Source organism: Xiphophorus hellerii, chromosome 20 (assembly GCF_003331165.1).
Source record: "Xiphophorus hellerii strain 12219 chromosome 20, Xiphophorus_hellerii-4.1, whole genome shotgun sequence".
NCBI classification, from domain to species: domain Eukaryota; kingdom Metazoa; phylum Chordata; class Actinopteri; order Cyprinodontiformes; family Poeciliidae; genus Xiphophorus; species Xiphophorus hellerii.
The window spans coordinates 67,304-84,209 of NC_045691.1; the positions used below are offsets into that span (position 1 = coordinate 67,304).

Below are 16,906 nucleotides of genomic sequence, written 5' to 3' on the forward strand. Positions count from 1 at the left end.
AAGCCGCCTCGACAATGGAGGCACGGAACATGGTCCACTCAGACTCAATGTTACCCACCTCCCCTGGAAAATGTGCAAAGTTCTGCCGGAGATGGGAGTTAAAGCTCCGTCTCACAGGGGATTCTGCCAGATGTTCCCAGCAGACCCTCACAACACGTTTGGGCCTGCCAGGTCTGACCGGCATCTTCCCCCACCACCGGCACCAACTCACCACCAGGTTGTGGTCAGTGGACAGCTCCACACCTCTCTTCACCCGAGTGTCCAAGATATATGGCCGCAGATCCAATGAAACGACGACAAAGTCGATCATCGAACTGTGGCCTAGGGTGTCTTGGTCCAAGTGCATGTATGGACACCCTTTTGCCTTATACCTGAACATGGTGTTTGTTATGGACAATCCGTGACAAGCACAGAAGTCCAACAACAGAACACCACTTGAGTTCAGATCGGGGGGGGGGCATTCCTCCCAACCACGCCCCTCCAGGTCTCACATTCATTGCTTGCGTGAGCGTTGAAGTCCCCCAGCAGAACAAGGGAGTCCCCAGGAAGGGCACCCTCCAGTACCCCCTCTAAGGACTCCAAGAAGGTTGGGTAATCTGAACTATCGTTCGTCCTGTAAGCACAGACGACAGTCAGGACCCGTCCCCCCAACTGTAGGGTGAAGGAGGCTACCCTCTCGTTCACCGGGGTAAACCCAAATGTACAGGCGCCGAGATGGGGAGCAACAAGTATGCCCACTCCTGCCCATCGCCTCTCACTGTGGGCAACTCCAGAGTGGAAGTATGTCCAGCCCCTCTCAAGGAGACTGGTTCCAGAACCAGAGCCATGCGTCAAGGTGAGACCGACTATTTCTAGCCGGAACCTCTCAACCTAACACACTAACTCCAGCTCCTTCCCCACCAGAGAGGCTTCTACAACCGAGGATCAGACCGCCAAGGCCCACTTTCTCGGCCGCCACACATCTCACATTGCACCCAACCCCTTTGGCCCCTCTCATAGGTGATGGGCCCATGGGAGAGCAGACCCATGTTTCGTCTTTGGGCTTTTTATTTTATTTTTTTTATATGTATATTTTTATTTTTAAATAGCCCATGCTATATTTTCAGATCTCAGTAATACTGTGAGGAAACTGCACAGGAAGTAGAATTAGTTCTTTTTTTTAACTAAATGTTTAAATAGAAATTGTTTTGTTAAGTGAATTATTCATAGTCTGTATGTTTGTTTAATTTGGACTTATTTTCTTTAATTTTCCATATTGAAATGCTGACAAACTATATTGCTATGTGTGTTGTACTGTAATTGTTATGGTAAAAGTCTTCTAACAACTACCAGTAATTTACCATAAAGTTGACTTTTACAACAAAATGTCATAATATTTCATACTGACCTGCCGTGTTTTCACTTTTGTAGACTAATGTTTATGGTGTACGTGTTGTTTTTATAGTAAGCTGCCATAAAAAGTTTACAGTTCTGAACCGTTGAAGTGACAGATCCCAAAATATTATAACATAATGCCTCAGACAGTATGGCCCTACGGTAAAACCACACCTGTCTGTATTTTACTATATTTTAGGAAAGACGGTAAAATATCGGCAGCTGTGGTTGCCAGAATGTTACCATATTTTACTGGCAGCCACAGTTGCCAGCATTTATTGTATTAGTTAAAGTACGGTAAAATAGAAACATAATATTCTAAACTACTTTGTTTTGCTTACAGTAGAATTTACTTTATGCGCTGTCAAAATGATTGTTTTGGCAAGATTAACTTAAGATTCCTCACAGTCAGTGTTGTCTTTTGTCCACAGCTTGTTGAAACTGTATGAATAACTAAGCTCTAATTTATATGTAGGTGTTCTGTTGGGACTGCATGAGAGAATAAGGGCAGGATCAGGACCTACAGAGGGAGTACCAACTGTCAGGACATGGATCTTAGAGGGATGTCATCTTTCCACAAGATGGTTCATTTCTTGCTCCTCGCTAAGTTCCTTCTGCCTTCTGGCACATTGAGTAAGTACTAAGCATTATATATAACTTTATATGTTTTAAGTTAGTTATCAAAATCAGGTTTTAGATTTTGAATTCTAGAATTCTGCCGCTCAAGGTTAGGGTTAGTACCTCTGTGCTTTCATTGAGATTTTTCAAACTTTCATTCCTGTCTTTTTGGAAGAAAATAGCTTTTTTGGACAACTGTTCCTTCTTATTTGGATACTGTGTGGTTGGACATATTTTGGGCAATATTTTTCATATGTTTGCTATCTTGTTATGATACTCAGCCTTAGCAACAGGGTGGTTTATAACAGGGGGCAGCTGATTAATGTCGCAAAAGTTGAAGTAACACCACAGCTGAAGCCAGAAATCCTGGCCTTTTCAAATCCTGAGGAGTTGAAAAGGAGTCATCGTGGAGTGGGAGCTCTTTTCAACTCCTCTTTTCTCCTGCAAAGAGGAGAGAGAGAAGGAGGAAATTCAAACCATCTCTACCATCTATCGTGAGATAGACGTGAGATCATTAGCTAACTAGATGGATGAACTTCAAGCCCTGAAAAGGACTCAGTAATGACTCATATTACTGAGCCATGTCTCAGTAATGTGCTGAGACATTACTTAGAAGCCATGTCTAAGTAAACTTAGACATGGCTTCAAGTTTGTATCCCAAACTCCATTGCCTCTCTGCCAGACTTCCTAACCACATGAGCAGACAGAGGTATAAAGAGCAGTAGGAAAAGAACCCTTTCATGTTTCAGTTGGATTGAATGAATATCTTCAGAAATAAATGGAAATGTTCAAAATGTTTATCAGCAGGATCTTTCAGTTGGACATCCAAAGTAATTTAAGACAATTGTTATTTCAACATAGATATTTAAATTCCAAAGGACAAAACAGAAAACCAGCATGTGCACCAATATTGACACCACTCCTTAATATTTGGTTGCACACTCTTTGGCAGCAATGACAGCCTCCAGATGTTTCTTATATCCATCTGATAGGTTTATTTTATGTCCTAACCTGCAAAGAATCAAAGAATCAGAGACAAAGATTACTTTTCTGCAGAACAGGAGAGTTGAAAACAGACGCGAAAAATCGCTGTCAAACACTGTCTGGAATCAACTCTGCTAGATCTTTTGTCTGCATTCCTCTTTATTATGTATAGAAAAAGGGCTTCTTCACACAGTCACACAGAAAATTGACCAACAATCTTTATATTCTGGAACCTTCTGTGGACATGCCCTTACAAGGGCATGAATCAGTTTCACATGAAGCTAATAACACATGAATGTTTTAACGTTTTTAGCTGCCAGGCAAACATCCTAAACAAAGTTAATAATGTACTACAAAAGACTAATAAAGTACTACAAAAGATTAATAAAGTACTACAAAAGAGAGAAGTTAAGTAAACATAAAACAGAATAATAATATGAGAATAATAATATAAAAAGAATAATATGAAAACATAACTCGTAAAATAAACTCATAAGTAAATGAACCTGGAGAATAATTTTTCTAACACCATCTATAAGCTTGTTCCATTTCTCAGATGGTACTTTCTCCCACACTTCTTGAGGTTTGTCCAGGTTCTCTTTTGCAAAGATCAATCATTCTTTTTTATGTTTTTTCTTCAGCCTCCGCCTTTCTTGGCCTCCGCCCATAAAGCGGATGTGTAGTGTGCAGCGTGTGGTACTTGTTGAAACAATTCCACCAGGCTGCTCCAGGTTGGTCTCCAGGTCTTTAGATGTTAGACGTGGTGTTTTTTCCACCATTTGCACCAACCGTCGAAGACTTCTGTCATCATTTTTTCTCTTTTCCCCATGTTCAGAAAGGTTCTTGACAGTCCCATGCCTGGAAACCTTCTTAATAACATCATACACCATTGAAACATTAAAAATATATTTTTTAATCCTGAATTCTAATGCATTCTAGTGTCATTATCTTTGAACACTGAATTGTCTTTTAGTTTCTTAATTGATAGCAACATCTATCTATCTTATGTTTGAAGAGATGTGAGTATGAAAAAAGCTTTTTCAAAGATCAAGTTGCTTTTCTTTCAAAAATATTTTTAGCACGTCTGTAGATGTATCTATGTCAGGGATCTAAATACAAATCTCTATCCACTTCTATCTCCTGATCCACATTTCATGTTCTCATTGTTACGATGTTTGTCTTTCATGTAGGTATACCCAATTTCATCAAGTCCCCAGATGATCAGACAGGGATTTATGGAGGTGTTGCTTCATTCATTTGTCAGGCTACAGGCGACCCTAAACCTCTTATTACCTGGAAGAAAGAAGGGAAGAAAGTCAACTCTCAGCGCTTCGAGGTATGACAAGCTTGGTTAACCTTAGGCCTAACCAAGCCTGACTAAACATTTTTGATAAGGATAAAAAAATACAAGATGCTTTGGTCTAAAAAAGGCATTTTTCACATATACTTCATAGCCATTTCAATAGGTTCACCTTACTAATACCAAGTTGGATCCTGTTTTGCTGTAAAGACTGGTTTAATTCTTAGTGGCATAGATTCCACAAAGTGTTAGAACATTCCTCAGTCCACTTCAAAATGATGGCATCACACAATTGTTGGTTGCACGTTCACGATGGAAATGCCCCATTCTATCATATCTGAAAAATACACTATGGCATTGAGATATAATGACCTCAGAGGCCAGTAGGGTCTTTGTTCAAGATTGTACAAGACCATGCAAATTTTTTTAAATTGAGAATCAAAAATCGGAAGACAACTCACCAGATTTTGCATCTTGGTTGCGAAAAACTTTTGGATCTCTGGATTAATGGATTGTAAAACCAGGGTTTTGTATACATTTCCTATCAGTGTCAAAAGTCTTTAGTAGGTTGACTGAAATAAAGTGAGTCAGAAATCTCACAGTGATCCTTTTTTTCTCTGGCCAGGTCAAAGAGTTTGATGACAAGTCAGGCTCAGTGCTGCGTATCCAGCCGTTGAAAACCAACCGTGATGAGGCCATCTATGAATGCACAGCCAGCAACAGTGTTGGAGCAATCGCTGCACCTGCCAAGCTTATTGTCTTAGAGGGTAAGATCTGTTGCTGGCTATTATATGTATATATATGGAAATCTGGGATATTGGACATGGGCTCTACCTGAGGTTGATATAAGAAATTTCAAACCTGCTGGAATAGCATCAAAAACAACAGCAAATTCTTTAGGGGTCACGGGAAAGTTATATTTACAAATAAATTCACTATAATTAAACAGTTGATCATCCTCATTAAACAATTGTTTTACAGACGGAATATCATTATCCACCCAGTTCTTAAGAAATAGGGATTTATGCTTGAAGCAAATATTTTGGTTATTCCAAATAAAACAGTTATGAGGGGGAAAGTTATGTTTATAAACCAATGTTCAGGATAAAAGTAGTTGTTTATGGAAGCCTAACTTTGAATGTAGAATGTAGGGTATTAAAGTCCAAGAACACTGATACCACCTGAACTTAGTCTATTGATCATGACATTCTTCTTAATTAGATGGGCTTTTTTCCCAAATGAAATCAAAGAGTATTTGATCAATTTTAGTGCAAAGGCTGTTTGGGACATTAAGAGCTGAACTGGCATAGACAAGACGAGAAAGACCTTCAGTTTTGGTCAGCAGGACTCGACCAGTGACAGTCAGGTCTCTCTGTAACTATAGATTAAATCTTTGTTGGCAAGAGGGAATAATTGGATCAAAGTTTTGTTAATTCTTGCTGTTTGCTCTTTAACTATAGTTACCCCAAGATATTTAACTTCAGACTTCTCAGGAATTCCTGACAAAGATAATTTATTACAACTATTGATTGGGAGAAGTTCACATTTAGATGAGTTAAGTTTAAGATCAGAAAATGTATTTAAAAGTTTAAGTGCAACATCAATTTGAAACTTATCTTGTAAGAATAAAGTTGTATCATCAGCTAGTTGACTCAAGAGTATAGTTTTTCCTGCAACTGGGATGCCTTTGAGATCTCTATTTTTAATAAAAGTAGCTAGAATTTGCATAGGGAGAAGAAACAAAAATGGTGATACAGGGCATCCCTGATGAATCCCACGTTCTAGTTTAAATCTTTTGGTAGTTCCATGGGGTAATTTTATTGAGCTATTTTATTAAGCATAAAGAGTGCGGATTGATTGTTGAAAAATCTCTCCAAAGCCAAATAAGCTGAGGGTTTTGAAGATGAATTCATGTTCTATCGAGTCAAAAGCCTTTTGAAAATCTAAAAATAAAATAACGCTGGTAGCTGAAACCATTTCTGGATAGTCTAAGATATCAAGAACCAATCTTATATTATCAATAATATGCCTTCCAGCCATAAAGCCGTTCTGAGATTCCTTTATAATACCACTAAGAACTGTTTTATTTTTTTTTGCCAAACAACTGGCTAAAATTTTGTAATCACTGTTTAGTAAAGAAATAGGATGCCAATTATCCAAAATTAATGCATCCTTCTGAGGTTTTGGGATTAGGGTAATTAAACTTTGAGAAAGTGATGGGGGGGAGTCTTTCATTATTAATGCTTTCAATAAATACAGAATGTAAAAATGGAGTGAGTTCTTCTGAGAATGTCTTATAAAGTTCTGATGTAAGCCCATCTGTTCCAGGGGATTTATTTAATTTAAGACTATTAATAGCTTCTTTAATTTCATCAGGCGTGATTGGAGAGTCACATAATATTTTGTTTTGGTCGCAAATTATTTCTGAGCCACTTAAGGAGTTAAAGAAATAATCATGTTCCTCAGGAGAATGTCTAGACACATACAATGATTTATAATAAGTTTCACATATATTGTCAATCATTTTGGGGTCATCAATGATTGTGCCACTTGAATTAAGTTTAGTAATACCATGTTTTGTTTGTCTTTGCTTTTCAAGTTTGAAGAAGTAGCTAGAGTTTTGTTCTCCCTCTTCTAACCATTTGGCCCGTGAACGTATAAAAGCTCCTTTTGCTTTTTTAATATAAATTTGATCAAGTTTAAGCTGAAGGGTTTGTAACTTGGCTCTCTGTTGCTCAGATAGATTTTCAGGAAGAGTAGAGGATAATGAAATCAACTCAGAGACCAAGTAGGTTTCCTCCTTTATGCTATTTTTTTATTCTGTTTACCCCAGCTTTACTTAAGATCTTTCTTAACTCATATTTTAAAAGCTCCCAGTATCGCCCATAGTTATTTTCAGATTGTGCTAGTTTAAAGAGCCCTGCAATTTTGTTTTTAATTGTTAAACAGACAAATTTGTCGTTAAGAAGACAAATTTGCATCATCTTCCATTATGCAGGGTTCCTTTTAGTAGTTCTATCAGGGGAAATACAAACCTGTAACAAAATGCCTTTATGATCAGTAAGAGGTGCTTGAATAATCTCAGCTTTGCAATTTGAATCTTGTAAAGACTCAGATATTAGTCAAAAATCGATTCTTGAGTGTTGCGAACCAGCTTTCTTTTTCCATGTAAAGTTTTTTGTGTTTGGATTATTTACCCTCCAAATATCTATTAATCTTCGTTCATTCATAAAGTCAACAATTAGAATTTATTCTTGGCCTGCTAGGCCAACGGTCAACCTCATCATTCACAGAAATGTTGAAATCTCCTCCTAAAATTATCTTAGTATAATAAAAAATTTTAACAAGAGCATCAATACTGGAGTTCAAAGTTTCAAACAGCCTGACATTTTCCTTTGCGTCGTTATAACCATGAATGTTACCAATATGAAAGAGAGAATTATCACATTTGATAACTGAGAGAATATAGTGTCCAGCTGGGTTGGCTTCGGTGAAGATGATGCTGTTATTAATTTTGTGTTTCAAAGTTAATGTACCTGATGCATGGTGAATTCCATGGGCCATCCACAAATCCACTGAGCTTTCCAAAGTTTATAGTTACGATCAATGGAATGAGTCACTTGAAGCAAACAAAAATCAGCACCACAAGTTTTTGCAAACAGAAATAAAGCTATTCTTTTCACTAGTGAAAAGTGACTGAGGGATATCACTATCACTATCCCTCAGTCCTTGAGCATTAAATGAGAAGAACTTTAACATAGTAAAAAAAACAAACAAACAAGTGTCTGAGTTTTAGTCAAATTTAACTGGGAACATAGAACTTTTCCTCCATAATAGGTTGAATGGGATCAGACAAAACAGTTATTCAATTTCCTTGTCATCCACAAAAGCTCATCCTCCTACAAAGTAAACGATCTTCTTATCCTTGTGGGCTTGTTGGATTATTGGCTACAGCCGGCTCCGTTTCTCGCAGTCTTCCACCGAACGATCTTCTTTGAACAGGAGATTTCTTTGCTTTAAGTAACCAGAATTCTTTGCCATTTTACGAACACCACCCTATTTAAGCTCATGTGAGTCAAGCTAGTTGAGCAAATACTGGAAATATTATATATATATACCCTACTCTCATGGGGTGGGATGGCCGCTGCAGTGACAGACAATATTTTATGACAGTGTTTGTTGTTAACCCATTTAAACCCACCGGTCACAATAGTGACCAAGAAATTTATTTCACTTTCAAGGACTCCAAAAGGTTTACTGATAAAATTTTCAGTTAATGTTCAATCAATCAATCAAATTTTATTTGTATAGCACATTTCAGCAGCAAGGCATTTCAAAGTGCTTTACATCATTACAAACACAGAAACACAATGCAAGATAGAATCAACAATCAAAACACGACATTAAGTCAAGTTCCATCAGTAAGTTTGTAATTGATTACATTTCAAATACAATCCTAAACAGGTGGGTTTTTAGTCGAGATTTAAAAGAAGTCGGTGTTTCAGCTGTTTTACAGTTTTCTGGAAGTTTGTTCCAAATTTGTGGTGCATAGATGCTGAAAGCTGCTTCTCCTCGTTTGGTTCTGGTTCTGGGGATGCAGAGCAGACCAGAACTGGAAGACCTGAGAGGTCTGGAAGGTTGATACAACAACAGCAGATCTTTAATGTATTGTGGTGCTAAGCCATTTAGTGATTTGTAAACTAACAACAGTATTTTAAAGTCCATTCTTTGAGCTACAGGGAGCCAGTGTAGGGACTTTAAAACTGGTGTTATGTGCTCTATCTTCCTGGTTTTAGTGAGAACGCAAGCAGCAGCATTCTGGATCAGCTGCAGCTGTTTGATTGATTTGTTGGACAGACCTGTGAAGACACTGTTGCAATAATCAATACTTTCTCTAGATCTGGCTGAGACATTAAGTCCTTTAATCCTGGAAATGTTCTTCAGGAGATAGAAGGCCGACTTTGTGACTGTCTTTATGTGGCTCTGTAGGTTCAGGTCAGAGTCTATCACTACTCCCAGGTTTCGGGCCTGATCGCTGGTTTTTTGTTGTAATAACTGAAGCTGTGCATTGACTCTAGATCGTTCCTCTTTAGGTCCAAAAATAATAACTTCAGTTTTGTTTCTGTTCAGCTGCAGAAGTGTTAAGCAAATATTGAAAGTTTAGAGTGTTTGGATAATACTTATGCAGTATCACATGTTTAGAGTAAATTATCACATGACAAGAGCTGTTTATATCTTGGTTGCACCTTGGCGAGAGAAAGACTGCCAGAAACCTCCCAAAGAAGAGGCTAGTAATGTGTGTTTAAATAAACATATGACAAAGATTTTTGGTGTACATCATCTTTAAAGTGACAACTGTGTCTTTGATGTACCCTTTAAAAATAAAGAGGACTCAAATGAGGCTCTGACACAAGATGAGAAACCGCTGGTCCACTAGAAAGAAAACAATATTTTCCTAGTAGAAACAAAGATGAGAAAGAACTATAGAGACTGAGCTATACAGAGATGTCAAAAAGATCAATGAGCACATGAGAGGTGTAGACCTTCATGACCTAAACCCCTGAAGGTACAGAGTCATGACCAGGTCCAAGAAGTGGTGGTGGCCCATCTCAAAATCACACTTGAAAATAGGATGATTGTAGCTTAGGAGGTTGGAGTTTATCTTGTAACTGGTGGGTTGCCTGCTGGAACCCCCACTTTGTCTGTGTCAGTCGTTGTGGCCTTAATCAAGAGGACAATTCACCCGCCATGCCTGCTGGTGGTAGTCAGAGGTGGTAGTAAGAACACCATATTATCTCACCGGTCACAATTGTGACCGATCATAAAATACACTTTTTTATGTACAGTACAGACCAAAAGTTTGGACACACCTTTTAATTCAATGAGTTTCTTTTATTTTCATGACATTGTAGATTCACACTGAAGGCATCAAAACTATGAATAACACATGTGGAAATATGCACTAAACAAAAAAGTGTAAAACAACTGAAAATACCCCTTATATTCTAGTTTCTTCAAAGTAGCGACCTTTTGCTGTGATTACTGCTTTGCACACACTCTGCATTTTCTTGATGAGCTTCAAGAGGTAGTCACCTGAAATGGTTTTCACTTCATAGGTGTGCCCTGTCAGGTTAATAAGTGGGATTTCTTGCCTTATAAATAGTCATGAAAATAAAGAAAACCCATTGAATTAGAAGGTGTGTCCAAACTTTTGGTCTGTACTGTATTTTTCCACAATTTTTTAAATTAGTTCCCCTTGATAGCCCCTTTATAGCCAAAGGGCTATAAATAACATTTATAGCATCTGATTATAACATCTGATTTTAATATTTTCATGTCTGGGAAAAATTGGGGATTAAATGGGTTAAAAGAAAGGTGATTCAGAGAACAATCGTTCATACATAAAGGTTGGTTAGAATACCCCAAAATTGTAGATAAGTTTGTTTTATGGTGCGACTCTCATAAGCCACAGATAAATTCCTCAAAAACTGTTGAATTATTTCTGGATCCTAAATCAATCAGTGACCGGAGTCCCATAGCCATCATGGCTGCTCCATCAAACAGGTCACATCTTTTAAATATTTAGGTTTGTACATAGATGATGATCTATGTGTGCGGCAACATGTGTGAGTTGGCGCACACATGTGACAAATTTATGTGCAAAGGTTCACCAGCGTCTCTATTTTCTTAGACGACTTCAATTGTGTGGTATTTCTAAAACGATAATGCTGGTTTTTTTATAGGGCAACTGAAGAGTCTGTTCTGAGATGGCATTACTGGTTGGTTTGGAAATCTTACTATTAAAAATTTAAATTCAAAGTCTGGTGAAGATGGCAAGTAAGATCATCAACACTCCGGATCTATCCTCTCTCTGATCAGGCTATCATCAGGTAAACTCAGAACATCTTGTCAGATGGGTCACATTGCATCAGAATATGTTCTTATGAATTCTGGGAGAAGGTTCAGGGTCCCCCGGTGCAAATATAACTGTCTGAAACATTCATCTGTACCACTCTCCATTAACCTGATAAACGGCAGACTAGCGTTTATCAGGAGGTCCAGACGATGACCAAGAGTAGCATGTAGAGGATGTATATGAATGGAAGTGGTTATGGGGATGTACTGCCGATCTGACATTTGTGCGTTTATGTATTTTTTTGTTTTTGAATATTTATTTATGGTTACTGTCCTTTGGATGAGCTTGTATTGTTGTATTGCAGATTTGCCCCTGCTTCCAAGACAAATTTCTCCTATGGGAGACTAATAAAATTATTTTATCTTATCTTGTACTTCAATCAGAGTAGCATAACTTCAACCTGTTTTTACTTGCGTAGATTTACTTAAGCTTTAACTATTTGGTATTTGATAAAAATCTACTCAAGTGCTGAGTAAACTGATCATAACACCTGATTTAATATTCAAAATGTGTCCTCAGATTGCCAAAAATATAAAAGTTATGTGAAGATTTTGGTATTTTAAAGAATATTACCAAAATACTGATACAAATAAGGAGTTAGGTGTGGAGGCTGTTTCTAGACCAAATTTACCACAGGGGCCAGCGTAATCAATGTTTTTCTGTGGAGAGCACTTAAAAAATAATGAAACAAAAACACTAAGCAATATATTTCATCATTTGATATTGTGAGCCAAAGAACCACTTGCATCTCCAGAGATCCAGGCTGCAGATCCTGATCTAGCAGATGAAAATGTGATCCTATTTCAATACAGCGGATGAAAGTGCAGCACTATAATTTTGTATTTCTTGTAATTGTTAAAGTAAAATTGTGAAGGTTAAAAAAAATCTACCACTGAATATTAAAAAGAGACATTTATTTATTAGGCCCGAGCAGCAAAGCGCTGCGAAGGCCTATTGTATCTGTACTGTTTCTTATTATTACGATTCTGCCCCCCCAAAGAGGCGCCTTTTTGGGGGCTTTATCATATTCAAAAACTCACCAAACTTGGCGGTCGCGACTAGAAAATTTAAAAATTTTGAATTTTAAGGTTGTCACAAAAATCGCAAAAAAAATTGCTCAACGGCGCCAACTAGCAATTTTCTGTCGACACAATGGTATGAACGTACTTCATCGTAGAGACATGAAATTTGGTAAACTTGTAGAGCTCACCAAAAGACTCAGAACTTACATTTAATGTTATAAGCCAACTATCACAGGAAGTCGGCCATTTTGGATTGAAGGTCCCATTTTGACACCGATTTTGACGTTTACAGCCTTCGTATTTGATCGAACTCCTCCTACGGATTTTGATTGATCGGCTTCAAACTCGGTCAGTCTGATCATAAGGCATGTCTGATTTAAAGTTATCAAATTGGTGAGTTTTGGAGCATGTTGAAGGGGGGTTACCAGGGGTCAAAGTTCACCTACTCGCCATGAAACACGAAACTCTTATATTTCCTATACAAAAACACATAGAGGGACCAAACTTTCAGTGATTGATCGTCATCGGGTGTCCTAAAATACCCTGTGGTGAAATGATGACATCACTTAAGCCACGCCCCTGAGAACAGGAAGTGTCATGTTTTACTGTGAACGGTCGCTATCTTAGCCCTTTAACCTAATCAACATGAAACTGTGTCCAGAGACAGAAGACATGTTGGTGCGTTGTGGATTCCAACCCCGACCGGCTTTGACATAGCAGCTGGGCGTGGCGGCGTGGCGAAGTGACCTGTAACGCCGATGCTATACGTTTGCTTCTAGATTCCACATGTTTCGACCGAGCTGCACCAAACTTGGCCTGAGTGATCCTGGTGTGATGCCTGAAAATTCTATGTCATCATATTATGATGTCATCTAAGCCCCGCACCCTCAGAACAGGAAATGCTATTTTTTTAATTTGTAAAGTTCCATCTATGGCTCTCTTGACCTAATCAAAGTGATTCTGTGTTGAATGACATACAGGAAGTTGGTCTCACTTGCTTTAAAGTGCCAAGAGTATTCAATGGCGGCAACGCCGTTGGTATACGTTTGCCTCTGGATTCCACATTTTTTGACCGAGCTGCACCAAAATTGGCCTGAGTGTTCCTGGTGGGATGCCGGACGATCCTACGTCATCATATTATGACGTCATCTAAGCCCCGCCCCCTCAGAACAGGAAGTGCCGTATTTTTCCTTGGAAAGCTCTGTTTATGGCTCTCTTGACCTAATGCAGATGATTCGGATGATGAGCTCTGTCAATGCTCGCTGCTGGCTGAACCGTGTGGGCGTGGCCAAATGGCGAATCTCATTCCCTCGCCATATGCATACGTTTGGCTCTAAATCACACATGGATCATCCGATTGGCGCCAAACTGGATATTTATGACCTTTGTTCACCTCTAAAGAGCCCAAGGGGTTTGAAATGTAATTTGACTCCACTGCACCCCCTAAGTTGATACATCGGCTGTATTTCCTCGATGCATCAACCGATCTGCACCAGATTTTTTGAGAGTCGTCGGGGAGCGCTGCCGAACGCATTCACGCGTGTCGCCCGGTGGACGGGCGGGGAAAATGCGCGACAGCTTCTGCGGTGGCTGGCGGGCGGCGGTGCTGGAAACTGCGGCAGAGCTTCTGCGGTGGCGAGCGGGCTGCGGCTCTGGAAACCGTGCGAGAGCTTCTGCGGTGGCTGGAACCCCCGCGGTGGCCAATAGGCCGGAGCGGCGCTTGCTGCGAGGGCCGCCCGAGGCTGCTTGCAGCTTTAATTATAATTTCTTCTGTACCCCAGTTGGCCCCCATCTAGAAATGCCCATGGGCTGCAGGTCTGTGTCTGGTGCATTTTTGCTTGGCATGATTTTCTCCATTAATAAGAAGTCAGGTGTCCAAGCTGGTAAACCACATTAATAAAACAATAGTGAAATAACACATTAAATGACCACTAACACTGAGTTCATGAAATATATAATTTCTAAATAAAACACACAGAAAGTCCTAACAAACCGTTTTAAAGTAGGAAATTGTAGTGTTCTCATCAAAAGTGTAACAACTCCGACTAAACACCAAGGTAAACCACAGCAAATTGATGAGAGGGAGACGTGTAGCAAGATTGAGCATTTACTGTCGACTTCCACGTATCATAAGCTGGGTGAAAACTGTAAACAGAACAAACAATACAAACTTAGTTATGTGTCCGAAGAAACTTACAGTACATACATAAACTCTGCAGTTATATGCAATCCACTATAAATGGTTAAACAAGAATATCCGCCGCCATAACTAAACATTAACATCTTCGTAAAATAATATCTGACACATCTTACACAACATGTATGTTATCAGAAAATAACACTTACAGCATTGCTTCGCCTTAATTTCTCGCGGATGGCACAGGATTAAATGCTGAAGACACAACACATTCAGTCATGCTTGCTGCAGCTCACGGAGAAAACCGGAAATTACCAAACAGGAAGTCCGTGGCAGACAACACAGTAATTCTTCAAAATAAAAGCCTTCGCACTTATTGCGATTACAAATAACTTACAATGGCATTAACACAATATTCATAAACTATTAAAGAAAAATGCTGTCAAAGCAGCACAGAAATATTTACGTATGTACTGTTAATCTGTTAGCATGATTTGTTCTTTAAATTGCCATTCATATTACTTTAGCTGGTACCATTATATATTAGCACAGGGGTACTAAAGAAATTATACTAAATAAATGTCTTTTGTTAATATTTAATGGTGGATTTATTTAACTTTCATAACTTTATTTTTTACAATTAATTAGAAATTATAGTGCTGCACTTTTAGCTGCTGTATTGAGATAGGATCACACTTCCCATCTGCTAGATCAGGATCTACAACCTGGATCTCTGGAGACACAAGAGGCTCTTTGGCTCATTTGATATATCAAATGTTGAAATATTGCACTGCTTTTTTGTTTCATTCTTTTTTAAGTGTCCCCATGAAAAAACACTGATTACGCTGGCTCCTGTGGTAAATTTGGTCTAGAGCCAGCCTCCAAGCCTAACCCCTTATTTCTATAAATATTTTGGTAATATTATTTAATATCCCAGAATTTTCACGTAACTTTTATATTTTTGACTGTCTGGGGACACATTTTGAACATTAAATCAGGAGTTATGCTAAATTACTCAATGCCTGAGTAGATTTTTGCCAAATACTTTTTACACCTACTTAGCCTTAAGTAAATCTACTTCAGTAAAAATGTGTTGAAGGTACTCTGATTGGAGTACAACTTTGGGGTATTCTAAGCCACCTCCATGTATGCTCTATGGATAACTTTTTTTAACAAAGAACATTGCCATAAAATATTGTCTTGTCACTGCATCGGCCGTCTCACCCCATGAGAGTAGGACGACACATGCCATTGAAGGTGTCCCTTATTTTAATTGCTGAAATTAGCTCTATATATACTGCTCAAAAAAATAAAGGGAACACTTTAAGTGTTAAACACCTGTTTAAGTGTTCCCTTTATTTTTTTGAGCAGTGTATAATCTCTTCAGCCTGCTCCATCTTGCAATGCACTAGTATGCTCTGTTTCCATACTGCTAAAGGAATGATGGTTTAGGTGATAGAATTGTAGATTTGTTTTTCTGACAGACGACCAGATACCTGCTGGTTTCCCCAACATTGACATGGGACCCCAGCTGAAGGTTGTGGAGCGAACAAATACAGCTACGATGCTGTGTGCAGCCAGTGGAAACCCAGACCCTGAGATTTTCTGGTTTAAAGATATGTTGCCTGTGGACATCAGCAGCAGTAATGGGAGGATAAAACAGCTGCGGTCAGGTGAAGTAGACTTTTCAACTTATTCACACATTTTCATGTTGTAATTTATAAAAAAGGGAATTTAGCTACAGCTTAGATGAGTGTTTAGTGATTTTAAAATGCTTTGTGGTAAGACCTACCTTTCTCACAACACAGCTGATGGTAAAATAGAGGATACACAACGATTACAGCAGCAGACTTAATTAAAGTCTGCGGAATTATTTGATGTGAGCATCAGCATGTAAAACTCAGCTTGACTTTAAGCAGAACTCACAATTTCATCAAGGGGGTTCTTTCTCAGACATGAGGCAAATATGTTACACAAATGTATTTAATAAGAAAATAAATATTCAAGCACTTAATATGGAATTTGTTGATTTTTAGCAACAATAGATTTATTAAAAAAACCATAATACTAAGAAATAATTATAGTTATTCTGATCAATAGCAGATTAGTGGCCAAAATCCCTCAAGAATAACATAAGGTTATATTTAAATCACTCAAATGATGTCAGCACAAAAACAATAACTGTCCCACAATTTCAGTGTGTTTTAATCATAAAAATGTCCACAACAGAGTCCCATGTTCTCAAAAAAACAAAGTCCTGAAAATATTCCCCAAAGTTTAAAGTCCCAATCCAAAATGAAAAATCCAAAATAGCAAAATCTTCCCCCAACAACAGAAACAGTCCTGAAGATGAGAGTCTGATATATTTATCTTTTAATTTATTTAATCAAAAGAAAACAAACATAGAGGTTATGTTACAATTCTCCTCCTCTCCCCCCAACTGGAGGCAAGGGAGGCTGAACTCAGGGTGTGGCGTAGGGGCTATCGCGACCCATGTTTGGAGGCCTTGAGTCCTCGACGCGGCCGTCGCGGGCTCGACTCCCGGACCCGATGAT

The 16,906-nt window shown here is 38.6% G+C and overlaps 1 protein-coding gene and 1 long non-coding RNA gene across 2 annotated transcripts in view; one reads left to right on the forward strand and one right to left on the reverse strand.

The window, feature by feature from the left end:
* The first annotated feature begins 1,854 nt into the window (after positions 1–1,854).
* Positions 1,855–16,906, forward strand: part of LOC116710338 (receptor-type tyrosine-protein phosphatase F-like) — a 174,559-nt gene continuing 159,507 nt past the window's right edge. Inside the window, exons 1-4 of the mRNA XM_032549336.1 lie at positions 1,855–2,007; positions 4,167–4,312; positions 4,902–5,043; positions 15,836–16,024. Coding sequence (XP_032405227.1) covers positions 1,923–2,007; positions 4,167–4,312; positions 4,902–5,043; positions 15,836–16,024 — 562 coding nt within the window. The 5' untranslated portion in view covers positions 1,855–1,922. The remainder of the gene's footprint in view (positions 2,008–4,166; positions 4,313–4,901; positions 5,044–15,835; positions 16,025–16,906) is intronic.
* Positions 14,309–14,773, reverse strand: LOC116710607 (uncharacterized). The gene is made up of 2 exons (XR_004337107.1): positions 14,561–14,773; positions 14,309–14,359 (listed from the first exon to the last, which is right to left on the reverse strand). It is a non-coding gene; the product is annotated as an uncharacterized LOC116710607 (long non-coding RNA).